This window comes from Eutrigla gurnardus (assembly GCF_963514095.1).
Source record: "Eutrigla gurnardus genome assembly, chromosome: 17".
In the NCBI taxonomy this organism is placed as follows: Eukaryota; Metazoa; Chordata; class Actinopteri; order Perciformes; family Triglidae; genus Eutrigla; species Eutrigla gurnardus.
In genome coordinates, this window is record NC_139928.1 from 21868928 (window position 1) to 21886628 (window position 17701).

General features: G+C 42.1%; 2 protein-coding genes across 3 annotated transcripts in view; both read left to right on the top strand.

Moving 5' to 3' along the window:
* Positions 1 to 257: 257 nt before the first annotated feature.
* sh3bgrl3 (SH3 domain binding glutamate-rich protein like 3) lies at positions 258 to 4680 on the top strand. Its single transcript, XM_084032463.1, has 3 exons — positions 258 to 395; positions 2071 to 2238; positions 2877 to 4680. Exons 1-3 carry the CDS (start codon positions 351 to 353, stop codon positions 2940 to 2942), a joined length of 279 nt encoding a protein of 92 aa, XP_083888589.1. The 5' UTR covers positions 258 to 350; the 3' UTR covers positions 2943 to 4680.
* A 737-nt stretch (positions 4681 to 5417) lies between these two features.
* The window catches only part of trappc9 (trafficking protein particle complex subunit 9), a 128836-nt gene continuing 116552 nt past the window's right edge, over positions 5418 to 17701 (top strand). Inside the window, exons 1-9 of one of the 2 annotated variants that reach the window (XM_084032446.1) lie at positions 5418 to 5513; positions 6178 to 6773; positions 8317 to 8462; positions 8801 to 8926; positions 9764 to 9790; positions 10875 to 10996; positions 12952 to 13077; positions 13532 to 13748; positions 17466 to 17609. In XM_084032446.1, the coding sequence (XP_083888572.1) occupies positions 6190 to 6773; positions 8317 to 8462; positions 8801 to 8926; positions 9764 to 9790; positions 10875 to 10996; positions 12952 to 13077; positions 13532 to 13748; positions 17466 to 17609 (1492 nt within the window). In that variant the 5' untranslated portion in view covers positions 5418 to 5513; positions 6178 to 6189. The remainder of the gene's footprint in view (positions 5514 to 6177; positions 6774 to 8316; positions 8463 to 8800; positions 8927 to 9763; positions 9791 to 10874; positions 10997 to 12951; positions 13078 to 13531; positions 13749 to 17465; positions 17610 to 17701) is intronic. The other variant, XM_084032447.1, reaches the window with a different exon arrangement.

The following is a 17701-nucleotide window of genomic DNA, read 5'->3' on the forward strand; positions in this document are numbered from 1 at the left end:
GTTTCACAAAATAGCAACAATAGCCTTGGAAAAAAAAGTAGAAATATCCTTCACTTTTGACTTAATACTTTTAAATTTGAGTACATTTCTGTCCTTCAAAATGATACCTTTTACTTTATACGTTGAGTACATGAGTTTGAGCTTGTACTCCCCCCCCCCACACACTTTTATTTTACTTTTTCCGGAACATCTGTACTTCTCAAGTATCTGACGTGAAAACACACGTCTTTTATTTTGAAAACGCCGTCAAACTTCCGTCGATCCATAACCGTTGGGGCTAGTTGTCGCGAGCGCGAGAAGAGCAGCTACTCGCGAGCAGACGCACAAAGGGAGCGGAAGGACCTGCGGCCATGGGAATCAAACTGTACTACACCACCGTCACGGCCTCGCGGGCGGTGAGTCAAGCGGCCGACGGTTACTTAACTTAACGTGATGTTTGAGCGTGTCGGGGTCCCGGAAGCGGCGGCGGCGGCTAACAACGCTCCGTCCAGACAGACACACCCAGCAGCAGCAGCACCCCTATCAGTCCATCAGCGTCCTCCTGGCCGACGGGCCCTGTGCCAGTCAGCGGCTCCTTTTATACCCCTACTGTAACGTCAGCAGTTTGTAGTCATGGAGATGACCGTTATCAGCTGTAAATGTTGCAGGGACGACGAACGCCCGTTCCCGTTATCCTGTTCCCGTTATGTTGGTTTAGCATGTTTGGCTAGCTGACATTTCTTTTAAAAACATGGAGTCCTTATTACCCAACTTCTCCTTAACGGTTACACTTTGATCATGTCCAGGCTGGTGTAACGGCCGTATCCGTTTCCTGTACGCCAAACTCCATCTACACATCTGTCAGTTTAAGCCTTTTTTTACAACCAGTATGTTGTTTTTGCATGTCAAATGCATCAAACATTGTTTTTTTAAAGACATTTCTTATTTTGTAAGTGGCCACATTTTCCAGTTCCTCTTATTGTAGTTTTGTAGGCAGGCAGACACAAGATGACTACAATCTGCAAAGAAACCTGAGTGAAAACAGCTTGCTAGTTTATTTAGAGCCGAATTGACCACTAAACATTTTAATACAGGAAAAGTCTATTATTTAGTGTCGATGTTTGTTTGTAAGCAGGCCACTCGTAAACAGTTTAACTCTTATAATGAGGTTTTGTGGCATATCTTCATTCAGGAAGTCTGCAGACATCTACACACTGACGTAAAACACAACGTCCATTGTTGCAATCATTCCTGCAGCAGTATGAGAAGAACAGGGGCCACACATCTGGTATCTATTAGTTGTGAGGAATTCATTATGTGGTGGAAAAAACAGTGCAGTGACGTACACTAGCGTTAACCCTCTGTGTGTACAGCAACAGTTAACCTGCTGATATGTTTTCTTGCTGTTGAAGACTTTAGAGGAAGCTTTTCATTGGTTACATGCCATGACCGGCTGCAGAGCCATGTTATTATGTCCTAATATTAATCCTTTTAAAGCTTATTTCCTTATATATTATATATATTTTGGTTTATTTAGACTCCTTGAAGACCATCCTTCCTACTCCATAAACATGCAAACAACAATTCATGAGTTATTCCTTCTTGAACTTTATTCCTCACATGATTCAGAGACACTGATAGTCTGTAAAGGACGTGACATTGGTCCAACTAAATGCCCGCTGTGTGTTTCCAGTTGGTGTTTACGTGCGGTCACTACTTTGAGGAACCCCCCCCTCACAACTTCCTGATTCGCCCCAAAAACAGATAGTGGAGCGTTCACGAGGTCTATTAATCATCAGCCAGGATCCAGAAAAAGCCAGTTTTTTTTAAAGGCGCAGCCTGAAAAAGTCTATCGCAGCGCTATGCATTGAAAAATGTGTGTTTGCCCGTTGCCCTTGAGGAGAAATCTTATTTTAAGGTTTATTTGAAGAGTCCATCAAAGCCGTTGAATGGCCTTCGACGGGCATATTTTTTTGCTCTATTAAGTTTATACAAATGTTACTTTATGCAGATGATATACTCAGGGTTTATGGTGTGGGCTGGTTCCTGGTGTTTGTGCCTGGTCTGAGTACCTGTCTGTTGATTTCTCAGGTGAAGTCTCAACAGGCAGAGGTGATTCGGATCCTTGAGAGTAAAAGCATCCAGTACGAGCTCATCGACATCTCTGTGGGCGGCGAGCTTCGTGACGAAATGAGGAGCAAAGCAGGGAACCCCACGGCGGTCCCTCCACAGCTGTTCAACGAGGACCAGTACTGTGGGGTGAGGAAAGCACTGCTACATGCCACAATATTTAAAAAAAACAACTGAAAACCCCTCTCCAGCAGTGTAGTCATATGATCATTTAGTAGTCCGTTTTGTATCAGTATTGTCCACAAGAGAGCAGTTAGGTTTCCTTTCAAACAATTAAAAAGTCCTGCATAACAATAATTGCTCATATATTAAAGGTTAAGGGTCCATATAAGAAGAACAACTGCTGCCTTGATCAGTGAGTTGATCAGTGTGAGATGACAGGAATGCGTATCCGTCACACATACGTGCATGAGGCAACACGGTGTCTCACTTATAGAAACTCAAAGCTTCTGTGACATTTTTCCATCCCAAGCAAATACAGCAAAAACATCACACTTGTGTCATCACAAGAACGGTAGAGCAAATAACAGAGTGCATGTCAGCGTGGCCAGAATTAAAATGTTCCTCCAGCTTCAGTCTTTACAATCTTCTCATAAAGACTGACTCTCTAACTTAAATCTTAACTTTTAAGTTCTAAGGTGAACTAGTTTACTTCACTATTAAAAGGCTGTTTCTTTTTCTATTCCTGGGCTCATCTTCCCTTGGACAGTTTGGAGTTTACTGCTGATTGCTATGTCTCTGCTGATTGCCTCTCTTCCTCCCCACAGGACTACGACATGTTTTCTGATGCGGTGGAAGAAGATACAGTGGACCAATTTCTGAAAATGGCGTGAGGAGAGAGTGTTCTCCATCTTAACCCCCACCACCACCTCCACCACCCATCCTGTGCCCTAACCGAGACCCTTTATCCAGTCTCTTTCTGCACCACTGGCAGTTTCCACTCACTTTCAATGCCATAATGAAGAATGCCAAATATCTAACCCATCAGACACATTCCCCCTTAGCAGGAATACGGCTCCACTCTTAATCTGTCGTCTTATTTCCTGTTCTTCTGGTTTCTCTCAGACCTCCTTCGTGTTGCCGAGGGCTCGGAGCCCACAAGGATCCGTGTCTAAATGTCTTAATTAGGTCCACTAATCTTGGCTGTGGCCACATGATCGCCTGAGATTAGACTAATCCACTGGATGACAACATTCAGCCCGGACACTTCCTGATCCTCTGCAGACCAAAAAAAACAAAACAATCTGTCTTAACTACTTTGTTGTCTTCGTTCCAATGTTGTACGTGATTGCACACGGAAGTAGCGAGGACCGTAACGTCCTTCAACCCAGTTTATTAGAGGAACCACCGCAGCTAAAAGAGGCCTTTTATTTTACTTTTTTATAATTTTGGTTCCATCGGTCCCTTCATTCAATATATGACTAAAGGTTTGTTGTGTTTTTGGACAAATATTAAAGATAGAAATGACTAGAATGAAGTAGAACTTTGATTACACGTTCCTGTAATCTATGCTTAAACATTTTACAACAAGATTCAGGATTTCCAAGGAAACATTTCCACCTCCATATGAGGAAAAAGCAAATTACAGGAAACATAACTGGATAGGTATATTACTAGTTAAGGAAATAGATTATGAAAAATCTAAATAAATAGCCATTTTAACGGGCTGTTAATTATCAAATGTTAAAAAAGGTTTCGTTGAACATTTCAATAGATTAGCTGCTTAATTGGAACATCTGGATTTCACATTTGGTGCCAATTTGAATCCGTGATGGTGGATTTTCACCGTAGTATTAGCACCAACCTTGCCGTCTTCAGCGTTTTTCCACATCATCCGTATAAACTGGGAGGTTCGTTTTCCCGGCACCGATGGGTGCTCTGTATCGCTGGCTCTGACGGCAACCGTTCAGAAAGGGAGCGTTCCGTGTGGGTTGTGAATGATGAGTCACCCACGTAGCCTTCCATTCCTCTCGTTTCTTTCACTGCTACAGTTTCAGCGACTGTCCCGGGCATGAAGATGCAGTAATGTGACTATGCACTGAGAACCCCCCCTGCCTCATTCTGAACATGAAAGGTCAGCGCCGGTATGTTTCTGCTGACCTCACCGAGTCTTACTTGAGCCTTAGGGAACACTCAACACATGGGAAAAAATGAAGGCTACACGTATTTGCTTCCTTTGTGCTTGTGCATTCATGCAGTTATATATATAACGTTTATGTTTTTGGTTTACTTGTCTTTTTTATTTTAAATCGACTACATGGCTTCCCTCTCTTTACTCGTCTGTCAAACCCACCCTGATGTGGGGGATGACAGCCTTCACACACACACACGTTTGTGCACTGTTTTGTAAGTTGATGGTTGTTAGATGTTTGCCTGTTATTGATGTATATTCACCATGAATCATGTTTATGACATTCCATGTCTCTATCTCTGAGCTCCTGCTTTGCTTTTGGACCAATTCCCCTTGGCCAAGAAGAAGAAAATAGGGAATAAAAAAATGCTATTGTCTTCCAAGAAGATTGTGAAAAGTGATTTATGGGTGAAAAAATAAATAAAATGGAGTTGAATCTACATGTCTGGATTTTTTTTTAGAATAAAAGTGATGAAATCAACTCTGGCATCTTGATCTTCTGATTAAGCAGAATTCACAGTCCTCATATAATGAGGAATGTTGCAGGATAGTGTGGGGACATTTGTTCACCCATAAGAGTCATTTCTAATTTTTACAATTATAATTAGTGGAATATTGTAATTGCCAAAACATCCACATTGCAGATATATTCCACTCTCTAAATCTGCAGCGCGAGTATATTTATAACTGCTGCATAAATATCATATACTGATATTTATATAATATAATACATACACATATATAGATAAGATCTGACATTTAGATTGTACACAGATCAGTTTATGAAATGCTTAACAATTTTCATATGAAATGTTATATATATATATATTAAAATAAGAGAAAATAATTTTTGTTCAGTTGCAGTATCTGATTTGTCCTGTAGGTGGAGCTGAAGCAGCAAATTAGACTTCTACATTTGCAGAAGTAGAAAAAGTTCTGTTGACGAGTGAGAAACAAAGATCTTGATTTCAAAATAAAAGCAACACATTGAGCTATATTTGACCTGATGATGATGATGATGTAGATAGAGACAGCCATTGTTCAGTTAACCCCTTAACTAACGTTACAACCCGATCCCGACCCCCCTCAATATACTGTGGCGACACCCATGTGTATTCATCATCACAGATTATAGTTTGCTAGTATTGTATTTTACTTTGAAAACCGCTCCCGGATGTTCCGCTGTCGGATTGACGTTGAGCGTCGCCAAACACACAGAGAGAGCCCCCAAAGAAGGAAGCTGTGAAACTTGACAGGTTGCTGCTCCGGTAACGTGAGTAAACGTTACGTGTTGAAGGTTTTGTGATGTGACACACTTGTCTGTGTATTAATACGCTGCTTTTTTCCGGGTCAGCTGTGTGAACGTGTGACTGTCACGAGCAGCTAATTCACTTAGCTAGCTATGCTAAGCTAGCTAAAAACAAACGTTTTGAGAACGACAACGTAGCCGTCCGTTTTGTTACATGCCTCGTGTTTGTCATATTTAACTACTGTAATTATTTGACACATTTGGTGTTTATGTTAGCAAAGGCGAGCAGCAGGTGTTGCTTTGCTCTTCGGTAAAGTTGCATTGTTTACGTTGCATATAATGTTAAGGCTTGTTAACAGTTTAAACATCCTTATTTATTTTTTTAACGTCTGAGACTTCAAGCAGCACCTTTTCATTCACACGTCAGAGGCTGCTCTGGAGTCACACTGACGTCACAAACCAAGCTGTTATTTCATTTGGTTTGTGACGTCAGTGTTAAATTAGCATTTGTGTCCATTCATTGTTTAGTTTATTTTCAATAAGATGTTTAGGAATCAACTGAAACAATATCCTGCCTGTGATTGTTAACTGATTGTTGTTTTTGTTATTTTCGACTGAAGAAATGTGTGAATGTTTAAATAATCAATAATAATAATAATATATCCTTGTATTTTTTTATCCCATGAAGCCACATGCGAAGATGAGCGTCCCAGATTACATGCAATGTGCCGAGGACCACCAGACGGTCCTGGTGGTGGTCCAGCCGGTCGGCATAGTCCCCGAGGACCAGTTCTTCCAGATCTACAAACGCATCGCCAGCGTGAGCCAGGTGAGCATCAGGGACTCGCAGCGCCTCCTCTACATCCGCTACCGCCACCACTACCTGCCCGAGAACAACGAGTGGGGAGACTTCCAGACGCACCGCAAGGTGGTGGGCCTCATCTCCATCACCACCTGCACCTCGGCCAAGGAGTGGCCCCAGACCGCCGAGCGCTTCCACGGCCAGAAGGAGGTGTACAGCTCCACGCTGTACGACTCCCGCCTGCTGGTGTTCGGGCTGCAGGGAGACATCGCAGAGCAGCAGCGGACGGACATGGCCTTCTACCCCAGCTTCGAAGACTGCCCCGACGTGGAGAAGAGAGTGGACGACTTTGTGGAGTCCATATTTATCGTGCTGGAGTCCAAGAGGCTGGACCGGGCCACGGACAAGTCCGGGGACAAGATCCCGCTGCTCTGTGTGCCCTTTGAGAAGAAGGACTTTGTGGGTTTGGACACCGATAGCAGGTGAGTTCTTCTTCATCCTCAGGCTGATGAAGGAATGCTTGGATGTTTCGCTGCAGACATTTAACGTGATTTACTGCATTGTTTCTGTGTGTGTTGTTACACGTCGGCCTTGCCTGCTTAAAGACTGTCTTCTCAAAAATCTTCAGATTTTTGCTGCGTTCATTTCCCGTTTGTTTTACCTTGGTTTATATGTCTTTCTTCTTTTTTTTCTCTCATACTGTCCTGTGAGTTTATTGTTGGGTGTGAAAAGGTGAGATCTTAGACTCGTACGTTTAGTTGACCCTTACCGATCCCGTCAGCTTTAGCTTCCTGCCCTGAAAGGAAACGCCACACCTCTGTGCTGTTGTGCATTCGCTCATGACTCCGAACTCATCGCTCCTCCACGGGTTTCAATTCATACACAAACTGTTAGAAAATGACATTAGTGCTCACACATCCACCGCAGGAGGAGGTTAAAGGATCATACCTGTGTTTTTCTGTGCTTTTATTTCTCCTGTCCTATCTATTTACGCATACATGTATCAATCAGTCTGCCTCGTTTTTAGCTTGTTTTAATTTACTCTATATTTTACAGCTGATGCACAGAAAAATACAGTTGTTTGAAACCTCAGCTGACCTCCGAATAGCAACCTTTAAAGCAAGACAATGCCAATTAATTAAATAAACTAAGTACTCTTTATATATCATATCTATGTGCTGAAGCCTAAACATTGGTACGGTCCTTTTTTTTAAGTTGGGGCTGATAGTTTTGACCCGCTGACCACAGTCTGGCGGCGTCCGTTGAAGTTTCACCCCGGCAGCTTTCAGCAGAACATTTGGATGGGAAGGTGCAGTTTGGGAGTTTAGTTTGGCTGCAGATGCTGGATCCTGGTTCTTTATTCATGAGAGCATATGGTACCGTCCAGCAGCTTGGCATAGCACTGCAGCTATAAACACACACGTTTTAGAGTGGCACCCATGTCCAAAGATTCACTTTTCATTGCTCTGGTTTTGTTTTCACGACTCTCTTAAAGGCGAGCGTCCTTTTAATTTTAACTTCACTTTGCCGGAACCATTTTACTGTTGAAAAGAAGCCATTTGAATTCAAGTTTTAATGTGCCAGATGTATCTTATAGATTTTCCCAGAATAGTTTTCCTTGAATCCTTGAAAATCACTTCCTGATCCACATGATTGTCACGTGACCTTCCCAGTATTTCAGAATGCAGTGGGGTTCATGATTTTCCTCCACACATGTATCCTGGCGAAGCTGCTCCTTCCTGACTCCCTGTGTTATTGTGCAAGACTCCAGGGTCGTAGGTCGGCTGTCCTTGTTTTTGTTGCTGCCCTTTGCTTGTGCTCTCCCACCCCACACACCCCCTCTGTAGCCGATAAGACTCGCTCTCCTGGCACCCTGCGGACATAAGAAATGACAGCAGCAGAAAGTCAGAAAGTCCACTATGTGACTCAATTTAAAAGCCAAAGACATTCCCCAGCAACGCCATCCTCCCTGCTGTTGTCTGAAAACATCTCCTCTCCCTTTTCCCCGCTGCTCTCTTTCTCCAGGCATTATAAAAAGCGTTGCCAGGGGCGGATGAGGAAGCATGTGGGGGACTTGTGTCTGCAGGCGGGCATGCTGCAGGACGCCCTGGTCCACTATCACATGGCTGTGGAGCTGCTCAGGGGGGTTAACGACTTCCTCTGGCTGGGTGGTAAGTCTGGAGAATGGTGGCCTTATTATGGGATTCACAAAATGTTCAATGTCTGGACATCTGAGGTCAATAATACCAATATTCAGATTTAACCCTCAGCCCTGTTAAGGGACATTTGTGTTTATTGACATAATTGTGGCTGTGATTGTTCCCCATTAAAAATATTTAATTTTTTAATATAAAAATCAACTAAACTGGTTTTGATGTGTAGTTAGTGATCACCTCTTTTCAGTCAGAATGGTTGAGATCCTGATGTCATAGAAACCACTTGTCAAAGGAGACGAACGAGAGCCACGTAGAGAGAAAGCTTTGGTCTCATGTTGTTTGTGTCCTTCCAGCTGCGTTGGAGGGTTTGTGTTCAGCCTCGGTGATCTTCCATTACCCCGGAGGCACCGCGGGGAAGACGGCGGGACGCAAGCCGAGCGTCTCCCAGCCGGCGGACGCAGGGAAGCGTCACAGACCAGGTGAGCACAACGGCCTGGTTTGAAAACGCCGGTACATGGATGATAACTGGAAAAGGCTGTTTGTCTGTGAGTGAGCGGTGATTGAGGGTCTCAAAAACATGGCCCGGCTTTGTTCGGCTAAGCTGCTTTTCCTTTTGTGTGTGCCGAGTACAAGATGTCAGCTTCCCTTCTTTCCCCCGACGACTGCTAATTAAATTCACACTTGTCTCTATTAACATGCTATTAACATGGCTGTTGTATGTTAACACTGTCTCCTGGATTACTACAAGCATCATCGTTTAAGCAGCGATGAGGCGCTTCCTTTATGTTTCCTGCATGATATCTGAGGACTGCATCTAATGATTATTAAAGATAATTAAAGATTTGTTTTAACAAAAAATTTGATTAACAATGAAATAAAAATATAAAATGTAAATAAAGTTCTCCAGTTCATCTTAATTGTTTAGCTTACACATCTGACTTACAGTTAGAATAAATAACATGCATTTTCTTCCTGAACTAATCAGTTAATCATTAAATTATTTAAGCACACAAGTCAATTAGTTTGGCTTTTCATTTAAATGTCAAATTACCGACACTTGCAAACCCTGTTTTTTTAAATGTAACTCTAATGTTCACTCTCCGTCGTTGCCTTTTGCTGGTCGTTGCTGATTAGTGACGTCGGAGGGAAACGAGTGACGACTTTACAACAACGTTACGATTGTTCTGGTGAAGTCAGCTGCGTGTCCAACATGCATTCTCACTCTGTATGGGTATATTAGAGATGATCAGCAGCTGATTGTTGGGACTAACACTGCTAACATGGAGTGAATCTGCATTCTTTCTCTCCGTCTGTAGGGGCTCAGGAGGTTCTCATTGATCCAGGTATGGTATCTCTGACCCACGTAGCTCTTGTAGACAATCTGCCCGTTTGCTTGTGGTCACATTCGTCCTGTGTTTGACGTTTTTCATCCTGCATTATCAGCTTCCTGATTCTATGTTTGGTTTTTCCTTTTGTAAAACGTGATTGATGTTTTTATTCCCCCCCCCCCCCCTCCTCCTATGGCAGGAAGTCTTCTCTCCTGTGTTTACATCACATTTGAGTTTTTTCTCCTCTAATGTACCGGCTCTCTCTCACAGCCACACTTGGTGATCAATACCTCATGACTACGATCGGAGGCTTGTGTCGCCCTCGGTGGCTTCTTTTCCTGATTTATTGAGGCCTCATTAGTACACAAAATAAATCACTGAACCCCATACATGTTTAACATAGTTTTTATTTCACTTTCAGCAGCTTTTACAATCAAATTCACAGATTTTCTGCTGTTTTCCCAGCTGTATCTATATATTTAATTCTAAAAACACACAAATAAATAAAGGGATCTCTGTTGAAGCACCAGCAGGTGGCAGCTCATCACCGGTGGTGCATACCTTTAATTTTGCACTTCGTTGAATGCTCACTGTTGCTTGACTTCATCGCTTTCATACCTTTTTAAGATAAATAAGTGTAGTTTTTCTGTAAGTCGATCACCTCAGGAGTTTTTATTTCATTTACCTGTGCAATCGTTGCCTGACGTGTGTTTTCTAATTCAGCCTAAGAAGTAGTGCGATGCAGCATCTCATTCCTCACACGGTGTTGCTATAGACACAGCCCGGTTGCTAGGCGACGCGCTCTCAATTGGTATTTGTGTTCTTTCACACCTGAAATGTTAAACTTCTTACAGGTGTATATAATAAACGCACATTTCACAACGTTGCACTCATTCTATTTATATTTTGCTATATTTAAATATAGTATAAATGCATGTGGAAGTGGAACTCTTAGAGAGATAAGTGGTGGGTTTAAGTTTCCCCTGTTCTCCCTGTTCTTCCTGTGCTTCCGTGCTGGATCAGATCTGATGGACGGTGACCCCCCCCACCCCCCGGTGTCGTCCCTAAACTAATCCTACGCCTCTCTTTTTGAGCGTAGGTGCCCTCACAGCCAACGGCATCAGTGCGGACACGAGCACTGAGATCGGACGAGCCAAGAACTGCCTGAGTCCGGAGGACATCATCGACAAATACAAGGAGGCCATCTCCTACTACGGGAAGGTAAAAAAACACAAGAATTCAACATTTCATTTAAATATAAACGCAAAAAATGTACATTATAAAAAGATCAAAGATCAGCTTTACATGGACGACTAGGATATCGAACAAGAAATTGCTTAAATCTAATCAAACACTCGTTAGCAAATAATTCATTTCTACTAAAAGGCCAGTATTGACTTAGTTGACCAGTTAAAGTGCAGTCCTAATACTGAAGGATTCAATTAAAAGTAATCAGTCTGTCACATAATGATGTTATTAGGGGCTCACAAGCAACATAAAAACATCCACCCATGACCCAACCATTCATCAGGACACAAACCCTTCCTTAAATAGACATGATATCAATAAGACGCTGTCTGGCCTTGTTTGAAATAGATGTTTCTGCAGGAGTGAAAGGGATTTTTGTAAGAGTCTGTAGTTCCAAGGCCAGACTTCACAAAGTGCTTCACAGTGAACGATAACAGCGCTGGTGCACGAAATAAGAGAAGGAAATACAGTGAAAGTCAACAAAGGCAAGCGGTTCGTCTGGAGTTTCCTTTTTACAACAACATTGAGTTAATTATTCATTCATGCCACTGATCCAGGTCTCGTTAATTGAATTATATTATATTATATCTTGAGGATTCATTGCTATATAATGCTGGGGAGCTCTGGATTAATTTTAAATACATATAGGATGATAATATTAAGATTATAAATCATCTCGACTGATACTTTTCTTACCTCTGCCAGTATGACCCTGAAAAATTACATTCTGTGATATTAAAAAAAGGCCATTAAAACTCTTTTATTTAACTTGATGGAAGAAAATTAGAGGCTTTAAAAATATATATAGTTGGTTAATATTTATGACTTTTTTTTTTTTAAAGATTTACATCTCCATTAGGAAGAAATGGGCTTCGGGGCTGAGAGCCAGAGAAGTCTAATGTAGACAAAGTGTCTTATTGCTTTTTTCTTCTTGATTTTAGAGAAATAGATTGATGCCGGAGCTTTAAATTGAGCCATCAGTGTCACATGAGAGACGACTCCAGCCCTCCAGCATTTAGATAAACGTCCGTACTATTCATGAGATTTGCATTCTGGTTGCTTTTTATCAAAAAAACAACACAAATACGCAGAAATGTCACTACATGTCACATGTGCGATATCTGTCCACCCCACCAGGGGGCAGTATGCAATCAGCTTTGCTGCAGTTTGAATGCAGTGTGTGTTTCTGAGTGTATCAGAGACACTACATGCTGACAGCAGCTGTTTATTCCTGCAGGCTACATGAGGATTTATACGAACAAGCATGAGTAATCTCTCCAAATACAACTTCATTAGTCGGTGAATTAAAAGAACAGATTTGACAGACAAAACCGTCTGAATTGCGTATCTGTTCGTGATGTATACTATATATTATGTGCTCTCCCTTTTGACCACTGTTCTTGTTACAAAGTCACAAAGAATAACATTAAATAACACCTAAGAGAACGCTGAATGGGCTCATTATGCTGCCAAACTATTCATAAGCAACCCGGCGCTTTATCTTCATTATTTTAATTGGCTTTCTGCACTGACCTCCCTCAGCCTCTTTTACCTGTAACTAGCTCATTCAAAATTAAATTACATCTCAACACATAGCCATTCAGATATTAATTGAATTCTAATAAGGACACAATGAGGATGGAAGTGGAGGGAAAGTCGAGGGGCGGTGAGATAAAAAATGCTTTTCTAGTCGAAGCACAAATGTGAAGAAGTGGCTGTAAAATCCCTGAAAAACAAGCGTTATCGCACCAACGTGTCATCCCACCCCGGCAGTGACTGATGAGGCTGGTCATGTGTTAATGAAAAAACATTCCCTCTGAATATGAGGTGGGTTGCAGAAGTCAAGGCGACCCTCGTTGACTGTTCCTTCTTATCGTTAACCTCCCCCTGCCTCCCCCCTCCGCTATCTCCTCTCACATCTCCCCCAGTATAAGAACGCAGGCGTCATCGAGCTGGAGGCCTGCGTGAAGGCGGTCCGGGTCTTGGCCATCCAGAAGAGGGCGCGGGAGGCCTCCGAGTTCCTGCAGAACGCCGTTTACATCAACCTGGGACAGGTGAGCCGTCGGACGGGGAAGTAGATGCAGAACATCCTGTTAGAGTCTGCTTATAACTATGGAGACACCTGGAATACCATGATGATTAGTGCCCATAGCCGGTTTATTTGCCTGTGTAATTGTAAGTATGGATCATTCTAGTTAAAGGTTTCATTTATTGGACCTTCAGGGACTTCACAAGATGTGGCAAACCCATTGGAAGGAGAAATAAACGTGTTTCGGATGGTTAAAGATCCCCAGAGATGGTTGAAGATGTATAAAACCTCTGCTTTGAATGATTATTTGTGGTCTGCTTTCCCTCTAAAACGATGATGATTGGCAGAACAGATGTCATATTTTGGTTTTATTGTACGATTAAATTTGTGTCGAAGTTAATAGCTTTAATTAACCAAATGCAGAATCTCTGTTATGAATCCATTTTAACATCCGTGTGTGTTCGTGTGAATGACTGCAGCTATCGGAGGAGGAGAAGATCCAGCGCTACAGCATCCTCTCTGAGCTCTACGAACTGATCGGCTTCCATCGGAAGTCGGCGTTCTTCAAGCGCGTGGCGGCCATGCAGTGCGTGGCCCCCACCATCCCCGAGCCCGGCTGGAGGGCCTGCTACAAGCTGCTGCTGGAGACGCTGCCGGGATACAGCCTGTCGCTCGACCCCAAGGACTTCAGCAAAGGTGAGCTCTGACTCCCGGAGGTAGAACACGTGGAGGATCCGGTTATTATAGATCTCCAAATAACTGTAGTGGGTTTAACTGACTTTCACGATCAATAATTGGTGCATTTTTGAATGTATAAAACATCAGAAAATAACAGTAGAAGAATATTTGATAAGCTGGAACACATATTTGATGTTCTTGCTCGATAATTGACTGAAACAAAAAATCAATTAACTACATTTTTACATTTTTCCACTGATTAAATGAACAACTAATGAATTAAGCTGTGATGTGTTTTAAGGTACTACCTTGAGCCCCATTACCTAATAATAAGAGTCAATCCTCCAACTCACATTTATCCTAAAATGAAGCGGTGATGAATCCTAATAATTTTCAAGAATTAGCAGGTAGAACCAGCATATATAACGTATAAAAAGAAGAAGATATGGAACCTAAAAAATATCCCATCAGGATAGTTAAAGCAGACGAGATGAATAAGTGAGATGAGGACGGACCAAAAGACGAGTTTCTGAATGAGAACGTTGAGATGTTAAGACTTTAAAATGAACAAAAACAATAACGCAGGTCCGGGTCGGATGCACTCGTTAATTTTACTTCTGTTACGACGCTTTGGGGAAATTCCTCTAGAGCTCCTCAAAAAACAGTAAAAGAAGAAAACAGTAAAAGCATCACTTTAAGTACGTACGATTTGTTAAAAAATATAGTTTTTAAACATGTATTAAAAAGAAAACTAATATCTGATGCGATGCTCAAAGGAAATAATCAGCATAAAACATCCAAATGGCTGTTTTGTGCTGTGATTGTAGTGGATTTGAACAGTAGACGTGATTTTCATTCCAATATTATTATTATTATTATATCCAACAAATGGAAAGTTATCACGGTCAGCTCCCCACTTGAATGACCTAGGTTAACTAAAACTATGACTGTTGCCTTATGTTTAATACAAATCAGTGGCATAATAAGAATTTAGCCTCTTTTCTTGGTTGAAGACACAGAAACTGAGCGTTTCCATCATTTCTCTATTTACTTTAAGGGTCACGAGTCGAGTACGGCGTGGAAAAGAGAGGAATGTCTCTGAATTAGTCTTTTTTTTAGCTTAACCCTCTTGCATGGCAGCAGTGTAAATAGATATTTAATAGGTAGGAAATTAATAGCATCACTTCAGTCTACCTCGAGCTTCGCCCGTCTTTTTCAAGAGTGTGCTTTCCGTCGTTCTGCATTCAAGCCGGCTCTCCGCTGGAGGAAAAAAGACGTGACCCGGGCTTTTGTGTGCTCTTTGGGAAGGTCCTCATGATAAGCCTCTCGCTTCTTACAGACTATTGACCTCCTCGCTCATTGAAGCACTCAATGGCAACACAAAAGACAGAGCTCACGGTGAACAGAGAAGCCCAGGGACATGTGAATATATAGTTATTATCTCTTCCCATCCGCATTCAAGGGGTTCTGTGTCTCACACGAGCAAGTGTCGGATCGTCTGAGGTCAAATGTTTGCACTCGTGCAACTCTGAAAGGTTTGTTTAATATGGTATTTGGGATATTTCACACTTGGGTCTTCATATCGCATATTACAAGCTGGATCTAATACCACTTTATGAAGGAAAAGGACACCAATAGACGTACAGAACATCTGTTTTCTGTCATTACGGTTCTTTTTCTCCATCTCAAAATCAAAAACATGAGTTTCCACATCTGCATTGTGTTCATTTTCAATATAAAAATAAAAACATCTGCATACTGATCTCTTATTTATCTCTATTTATAGTGTCCAGGTAGTGTGTTACCCCCCCTATACTGAGTATATGTACCACAGTAATGAAATGCCCTGAAAGAGTACTTCCTTGCTCCTCCAGGTACAGATAATGTGTTTGTCTCTTGACTTTAAACTAGAAATATGTATGTTTTTTTTTTAGTTACATTGAATCATGATTTAAAAAGTAAAATATAAGAGAAAAATGAATAATTCTGCATCTTTTATGATCACAGTGATATTTTTCAGACCCTGGAAATAAAGTAAAATAAACTCAGTGGATGAATAAAGTGGACAGATCTCATCCTGTAACATAAATGATCCGTCCCGATAAATCAGCTGTACCATCCCAGCTCCAACCAAGGCCCGCTGTATGTATTTATATTTATATATTTATATATTTATACTCCGAGTCCCCACAGCACTGATGGGAAAGCAGCCTGTTTTTGGCAGAAGGGATCAGCTGTGAGTTTCTCAAGCAATAAGCTGGAGAGGTGAGTTGAAGAAGAGAATGGTCCATTCCAATAAGGATGCCGTCCTCTGAGATACAGACCAACAAATGGCTTTTTAAGTGGCTGTCTCCTCCGTCACCCGTCTTATTTCCCCTCTTCTTCTGCTTGTGATAATTTACATGTTTATTATGGAGGAGAATAATGAAACTCCCCTCGTTTCATCCCAGATGTTGGAGTCGGGTTTTGCATGGCGGTGCGACTCGCTCGGCCGTGGCTCGTTATCTTGGCGGTGCGTTGAAACGGATTTCCAGCCTCGCCGCTGGAAAAAACCCCACAAATGAAGTCATTTTTCATGTTTGGAAGTTCCTAGCGTATCCTTTTGGATTACTGCTCTCCAGATCAGCGGTGTGTTTTTTGGCAGACAGGTGGAAGTCAGCTATTTTTAGACTGCTTAGTGGGTGCAAAAAAAAAATCTCGTGAAGGATTCACCTTTACAGTTCAATCAGGGCGGATAATAATGAAAAGTGCTGATGAATAAAAGCAGGAGCATGATTCGACGTTCTTGGAGGTGGTATTTCCAGCTCAGGAAACATCAGAGGGTTTACCAAATATCCTCCCGTCCTCCCTCTGGCCCCCGCGGCCTCCTCAGCACAGCTTTCCTCTGCTTTTCTTTCCCACTTAGTGAGTCAACAGTAGACAGCTGGGAGTGGAGCCGGGGCTCTGGTGGGGGGGGCTGAGGGTCTTATGTAACTGGTGTCAGCCTAGAATGCTATTAAGATGTCTGGTGGAGCTCTGCAGAGCAAACACTGGAGAAGTTACCCGTGTGACGTTCAGAGGAGGGGGGACTCTTTAAAAAGATGGCTTGATGTAATTAATGCAGACTTATGAAGGTTCGTCTCACACTTGAGCATTAATATCCGTCACTGAATACATTAGAGTAATTATTACTGGTCGTTGTGAGGGAGAATTATTATCACAAATATCAATAATGTTCATTTAATTGATCTCGATGCTGTAAATGTAAAACAATCCTTTCAGTCGTTCATTTTGTGTTTGTTTTCATGGCTTTGCTGAAGGTTTACCTTCATTTATGTTGACATGTTGATGAGTGAAGATGCACTAAAGCTGCTCTTTGAGCCGAGATGATGACAGAAAACAACATGAGGTACAAACGGTGTCATCAAATCACTCCTTGTGTTCACGATCGCATCAGAACAAGAAGAAAAGCAGCTGTTACTGCTTTGATCTTTACTTTATACGACAAATGTTAACAAATCAATTAACATACTTCATCATTTCAGCTGTAATGTGTATAAACAAACCTTTTATTAATTAGAAATAAGAAGAAATAACTGAATAGAAATGATGTTCAACAGTGATTCGGGCTTTTAAAGATCTCAAAACGGCTTGTTTTGAAACCGTGGCTCAGCTTTTTCAGAACACGTCGAACAGAACGGGTTTAAAATGAACATGTGATATAGCCGAGTAACCTTTGACCTCCTCTCCCCTCAGGCACCCACCGAGGCTGGGCTGCCGTTCAGATGCGCCTCCTTCACGAGCTGGTCTACGCCTCCCGTCGCATGGGCAACCCGGGCCTGTCCGTGCGCCACCTGTCCTTCCTGCTGCAGACCATGCTGGACTTCCTGTCGGATCAAGGTCATTCCATGTCTCTCTGTTATTTGATGTAGAACCCCTGTGAGGTGCGTCCAGCTTCATGTCCAGCCTGTCCTTTTGGTGATTATACCTCA

What these genes read in the sequence shown, in the direction of transcription:
- sh3bgrl3 (XM_084032463.1), top strand. Translation starts at nt 351, where the DNA reads ATGGGAATCAAACTGTACTACACCACCGTCACGGCCTCGCGGGCG. An exon ending in CCGTCACGGCCTCGCGGGCG is followed by an intron (nt 396 to 2,070) that starts GTGAGTCAAGCG and finishes TTGATTTCTCAG; the next exon opens with GTGAAGTCTCAACAGGCAGA. An exon ending in ACGAGGACCAGTACTGTGGG is followed by an intron (nt 2,239 to 2,876) that starts GTGAGGAAAGCA and finishes TCCTCCCCACAG; the next exon opens with GACTACGACATGTTTTCTGA.